We start from the raw sequence: 6,536 nt of genomic DNA, 5'->3' as shown, positions 1-6,536 counted from the left end.
TAAAAGTGAAATTAGAGAAGGAAGCAGGGAGAAGTCAGCCAGCTTAGATGGAATTGAGAAGGCAGTCTAGCCTGTTTCCTGTTTAAAAACATGTACTCATGCCTTCACCTTTTCAGTGTCTGAAGACCACCGCTTTTAAACTAAATCTCTTCCTCCGGGGAGAGCGCGAAGAGCCAGTAACAGATCTCCCGAGGCAGCGCCATTTAAAGTCGGCCCAGGGGCCTCAGCGTCTACCTTATAAGAGGGGCTCCACCCACATTTCAGCTCTTTGTTAGTCAACCGTGCCCAGCCGGGAACAACGTAAATATTCTGTTCACAAAATGCACTTCACTGTGAACGAAGCGTAGGACAGCGGTCTAATTCAGCTAGGACCTCGGCGCCTGACCAACTCCCCCTAAGAACCGACCAGGCGCCTCCATCATGGCCGCCGACGACAGCGCTGAGAAGCAACTGATAGGAAATGGCGCCGGGGCGCTCGGCCAGTCTCGCCAGGTCCAGGGCGACGGGGCCAAAGGGCTGGCAAGACCGTCTAGGAGCGTCGGCCAGGGTCCCTGAAGACGGTCCTCGGATTTTAGCACCTAGAAACCCTGAAAGTTGACGCCTGCAATATGGAGGACGGTTATTGTCTCTGCAGACCGATTTGTACGAGCAGGCCCTGATTCCGTCTCGCGTCGGAACCCGGCAAAATCCTCTATTCTCTAAACAGAATGCGTTACGCACACTGCGCATCTTCGCAATAGTGGGCCGGCTAACGACGCCAAGAATGTTACGTCGCTCTCCCCATCCCCTCCCCACCCCTAGTTCTGGTTCAGGAGGCGCGAGAACTCTACGCCCAATCCGTACTTTGTTTTTCTGCTACAGACCGCGAAGTGCGCCCGTCTCCGAAATTGACGTAAAACGCTTCCAAGAATACCCGTAGTACTCCGCGAAGCCCTCAGGCTATTCCGAGACGCTGTTTACGTATCGGCTCCGACGTACGTAGCGTTAAGCTGGAGCAGTCTCAGCGCCGGCCGCCATTTTGTGCAGTCGCTGGGAAGGAAGGAGACGCCTAAGCCGCGGCACTGCCGGGTTTGAGCGTAGCCAAACCTACCCACTGCTTTTATAACCCCGATTCTCTGTGTTTTGCTCCCGTCTCCGACGAGAGAGGCGGCGACGGTGGCGTCTGCGACGGGAGACAGCGCGTCGGAGCGAGAGAGCGCCGCGCCTGCCGCCGCCCCAACAGCGGAGGCGCCGCCGCCATCGGTCGTCACCAGACCGGAGCCGCAGGCCCTCCCGAGCCCGGCCATCCGTGCCCCGCTCCCAGATCTCTATCCGTTTGGGACCATGCGCGGAGGCGGCTTTGGGGACCGGGACCGGGATCGTGACCGTGGAGGGTAAGGGGGGAGGAGGAGAGGAAAGGCCTTGTGTGCGCGGGGGGCGGGGAGGAGGTTGCTTCCTGGGGAGACCGCAGCCTGCGGTCAAGCGGAAGACTGGGGAGCTGACTGCAGGCCTAAGAGCGAAGCTCCCGACTGGGAAGGAGGCGACCGGGGACTTAATAGCAGTTTAGTGCGCGGGCTTCTGGTGGGCTTGGGCCCCCGGGTCGCTGGCAGGGCGGTGGGGGGAGGGGGCGGCGGCTTGGCGACGCCCCAGCCCCTGCTTGCGGACGGTCGTCGTGGCGCGGCGCGGCCGGGCCTCAGTCCCGCAGGCAGCAGGAGGGGAGCTCTGGCCGCCGCCGACCCAGCCCGGGCCTCCTCAGTTTCCCGGCTTTCGAGCCCGGCGGATTTGAGCAAGTCATTTGATCTCTCCAAGGCTAGTGTTCATCGTGAAATGCGGATGTTCTTGCTGAGAGAGAAGGATGAAGTCTCCCAGTTCACCCTGGGAAAGTCTTTTAACGGCAAATGGCTTCCCTGTTTATGGAACTGGAAACCTGGTTCGAAACTAGAGACTTTTAAGAAGCGGACTTTGCAGATTTTAAAATATTTTAAAATTACGTTTAGTTGTACTTTAACTCGAAGGAAGCACATTGGAATGCCAGCGACATTTGCTGATATTATTTGCTGTCTAAAACTGTCGTTTGGCGGGAGGGAGTTTTTTGTTTGTTTTAACGTTTCTTTTTTCTTCTCTAATTGGCCTGAACCATCAACGTCTTGGTCTAACTTGAAATGTTTTGATCTAGTAATGCCACGGTTACTGGAAGTTAACAGGATTAAACGTGAAGTCCTCCCAGATACTGAGATTCAAATCTTAAGGTTCCTCTTAATCGAAAAAGTCGCTTTAAAAAAAGTTTTATCTATGGATAAAAATTTGGGGGACGCCACATCTTAATATATATAGATTTTGTGTGTGTGACCTTGGGCAAGATCCTGAACCTTTGTGAGCAGATTTTCTCTTCCGAAGGTGGGGATAGTAATTGCATTGTTCCCCAGAATTGAGATAGTAGTAGGCATCCTGTTAAAGCTGTTTTCGCCAAACATTTTTGTCTTTTGTGGTTCAAATACACAACTAGCAGACCTAATAGTCACACGCTCCTCAATTATTATTTGATTTACTGTGGCTCAGCTGGTAAAGAATCCGCCTGCAATGCGGGAGACCTGGGTTTGATCCCTAGCTTGGGAACGTCCCCTGGAGAAGGGAAAGGCTAGCACTCCAGTATTCTGGCCTGGAGAATTCCGTGGACTGTATAGTCCATGGGATCGCGAAGTCGGACACGGCTGAGCGACTTTCACTTACTAAATAAAAAGGATTATTTTGACTTACACTTTGTTCGGAAAGGAAATACTTGATTTTAGCTTTAAATTCAGAAGACTATAAGTGGAATGTTTGCTTAGTGTTTCACAGTATAGCCAAAGTTATAGTGAATTTCAATACAACCACTTAGGAAAAAGAACTTAATGTTTCCTAGTAAAATGAAAATGACCCAGAATTCCTCTCAAGCTTTATACCCTAGACTCATAGGCCTAGAAAAACCCTTGTACATGTTCTTCGGTATCCATATTTATAACAGTGTTATCTATGACAATATTAGAAACAGCTCAAATGTCTGGATAAATTCGTCCCATAAAATACAATAAAGCAGTAAAAAAGAAAAATTTATATCAGCATGTATGATTCACAAACATAATATTAAGTAAAAATACAAGGTGTTCTAGAAGGATAACGTAAGTAAACCAACAGATGACAAAACCAGAATACAAGGGAATGGCTAAAATTCGAGGTACTCATTGGTATGGGGATTCTAAACTTGAGATAGGCACATAGAAGCTACCGAAGTACTGATAATATTATTTCTTTACCATGGATGTTTTGTATTTACCATATATATGCTTTAATAAAAGGTTTATTACTTGAAAAGCAGAAAAAGTGAATTGCTGATCCATACTTTGTTTATCCTATATTGACTCTTAAAGTATCAGATATTAAGAAAAGACAAGAAATAATGTTTCAAACAAAATGGCACTTTCATAAGTGTGCCCTAACTCCCCCTTTACTATGAAATTTTTTTTTGTTATTTGAATTGCTATTGTTCTTAACTGTACAGAGCTGAAATGTATTATTTTGAAAGGGGAATGAGTGAGGTAGTGTATGTACATGTACAGTCCAAATGCATTGTACGTGATTCTGCATGTTAATGTGTAAATCTTTGAAACTGGCATTTATTGCAAATCAAAATTAATACTCGAAACATTAAGGAGCAGCATAGTATGCAAGGGGTTAGGATATGTGGATATTTAAATGATTATACAAATGCACTCAGGTTCTACAAGAGGAAAGGCTCTCTTGGATATTGTAGTCAACCTTATAAAGGGGGTAGAAAGCGTATTTTTTAAGAATCCCATGTTTCAAATTACAGTATATCTTTAGAGAAGGAGGATAAGTCTTGGTTAAATAGCCAAGGCAATAGGGAAAAAGGAAAAACTTTGAAAAATAAGGGCTATCTTGAATAAGTCTTGGACATTTTTTTCAAAAGTTCTGTTTTCTTCTAGGTTATTTTAAGATCTGAGTAATATTGGAGTGCAGCAGCAGCATTGAAATTGGCATTTTTTGGGAACCACATTTGTTGTTGTTCAGTCACTAAATTGTGTCTGACCCTGCAGCACTGTGGACTGCAGCACACCAGGCTTCCCTGTCCTCACTGTCTCCCAGAGTTTGCTCAGATTCAGGTCCATTGAATCAGTGGTGCTCTCCAACCATCTCATCCTCTCCCTCCCCTCTCGACTGCCTTGGATCTTTCCCAGCATTAGGGTCTTTTCTGAAGAACCACATAATTAGGCAGCCAATCTCTGAAAATTAGTATGTGGTCATTTTTCTTTGCAAGACTGACAGTTTAAAGACTTGGCTTTTTTATTTGTAGAGAACCTTATTTATTGATAGAATTGTGTTAGTTGCCTCACCTAAAAGGGAGAGAGGAGGAGGGGTCAGCCTCCAATTTGGTCTTAAGACTGAGGATGTATTGAAGGTGTTGATTGGTATTGATCAACAGTAATATGAAGGTGTTGATTGGTATTGATCAACAGTAATACAAATGGAATCTGCCAAGTTCTGTCTTTTTGAATTAAATACTTAATGGTCCCAATAAAATTACCTTCCATCAGTCTTTGTATATTTGTATTTAGAGAAATATCTAGTTGGCTCTTTAAGCCAAGAAATTTTAAGAGCATTTTGAGTTCCAGGAAATTGACATGCTTTAGAATGGTTACTACATTTACTGCCTGTTGATTAGTGGAACCACTTGCAAAATGATGTTATGAATGAGTTAGAGTAGAAAAGGAGAATTAAATTTGGTGTAATGTTTTCAGGAGTAAGGAAATGGGATGGAAACATTGTATATTTGTACACCAAAACAATGTCCTATGCCTTAGTAGGTTGAAGTGCAGAATTGAAGACCATCTTAATCTTAGGATTCTTTGTAGGAAACAGAACATTTCAAGTTTGGCTAATGGCCATATTTGTATTCCAGTTGAATTTGTCTGTTGTGAAAGCAAGGTAAAGCAGAAAGAATGATTTTTAAATTGTTTTAAAGACCTCAGATAACTTTTTCTACCTGTCCACAGTTTTGCCCTAATTTAAACTTAATATCCTCACTTAGCTTCATTTCTGAATATTACGTAAGAGTAGCGATTTCTGTTCACTTCAGTATTTTTAGCACCACTTAAAACAGTACCTGGTTTATAGTTGATACCCAGTAACAATTTGTTGAATGAATACAATTATGCCAATTTGTGCTGTTTACTATGCCAGATACTGCTTTAAGTACTTTACACAAATATTTTTTTTGGAGGGGGTTGGTAGTATCTTAAGAGTTGCATCTTTTTACATGTTTTTATGGCACCTGAGATATTTTGCTTTAAAAATACTAATAAACTGAAAATTTTGATGTTTCTAGATTTGGAGCAAGAGGTGGTGGTGGCCTTCCCCCAAAGAAATTTGGTAATCCTGGGGAGCGTCTACGTAAAAAGAAGTGGGATTTGAGTGAGCTCCCCAAGTTTGAGAAGAATTTTTATGTTGAACATCCAGAAGTGGCAAGACTGACTCCAGTAAGTTTGAGGGGCGGTATTTATTTACCTTTTCTTCACATACAATAATGAACCAAGTAGATAAATTACCCAAAGTTTACTCATATATAGCCAAACTTTACTCATATATTTATATACAAAGTTTACTCTTGTATTTTTTATTCTGGTGTGGTGGGGCTTTTCCTTTGGTTCTTAGGAAAGCTGATACTCATAAGAGAAAGCACTTGATTCTCATATGTTGTTGGTTATATTTCATCTTTCTGAGTTAACTGTTCTTGTGTGGAAAATGAAACTTACTGCCTGCTTTGTTGACTTAGAAAGTTGAACATACGTGAAAAGCGCTGTAAGAAATGTTAAACATATTTTCCATTGTAATTGTGAATTTGATAATTGTTATGCTATATTAGAACATAAAGTTTTGCACGTTTAGAATAAATTGGTTACTGATTTGTCTTACTTTGTTTCTTAAATAGTATGAGGTTGATGAATTACGCCGAAAGAAAGAGATTACAGTGAGAGGGGGAGATGTTTGTCCTAAACCTGTGTTTGCCTTCCATCATGCTAACTTCCCACGTAAGTGCTTTTCATTCTGGGATATTAATTGTTAATTTAGCTTGAATGGTCACTGTGGTCATAAGTTATTTAAAGGTTTTGACCCAGCTCAGGATTTTGTTGAAAAGACAAATAGAAACCTTTCACAAAAGTTCAAGTTTTTTTTTTAAGGGGGCGGGGTTGTCTTTTTAATGCTCATGTGTTCTCAATTTAGAACTTTTTTTGGGTCTTTTGCAAGGTTTTTTTTTTAATTTGGTTTTCATCTTTCCTTGGGGTTTTGCCCTCTACGTTTTAGAAAAATAGCAAAATAAAATTGCTTTCTACCTGGATAAAATTTGGATTAGATAAACAGTATCTAATGGCTACTAGGTACCTTAGATACTTTAGACCAATGGTTTTCAAGTTTTTGAGAATAAGGGTAGATGGCTATGGCAGTAGCCTTCTTGAGAAGTAGTCAGCAGGTCAAGTAACTGAATTTCAGTAACTGAAGAC

The 6,536-nt window shown here is 42.6% G+C and overlaps 1 protein-coding gene across 2 annotated transcripts in view; it reads left to right on the top strand.

The window, feature by feature from the left end:
• Positions 1–1,003: 1,003 nt before the first annotated feature.
• Positions 1,004–6,536, top strand: part of DDX17 (DEAD (Asp-Glu-Ala-Asp) box helicase 17) — an 18,305-nt gene continuing 12,772 nt past the window's right edge. For both annotated transcript variants that reach the window (XM_010845107.1, XM_010845106.1), the window contains exons 1-3: positions 1,004–1,373; positions 5,363–5,513; positions 5,966–6,065. In XM_010845107.1, coding sequence (XP_010843409.1) covers positions 1,324–1,373; positions 5,363–5,513; positions 5,966–6,065 — 301 coding nt within the window. In that variant the 5' untranslated portion in view covers positions 1,004–1,323. The remainder of the gene's footprint in view (positions 1,374–5,362; positions 5,514–5,965; positions 6,066–6,536) is intronic.

This window comes from Bison bison, unplaced genomic scaffold, assembly GCF_000754665.1.
Source record: "Bison bison bison isolate TAMUID 2011002044 unplaced genomic scaffold, Bison_UMD1.0 scf7180017864213, whole genome shotgun sequence".
Taxonomy (NCBI): Eukaryota; Metazoa; Chordata; class Mammalia; order Artiodactyla; family Bovidae; genus Bison; species Bison bison.
This window is presented reverse-complemented; position numbering and strand designations above follow the sequence as displayed.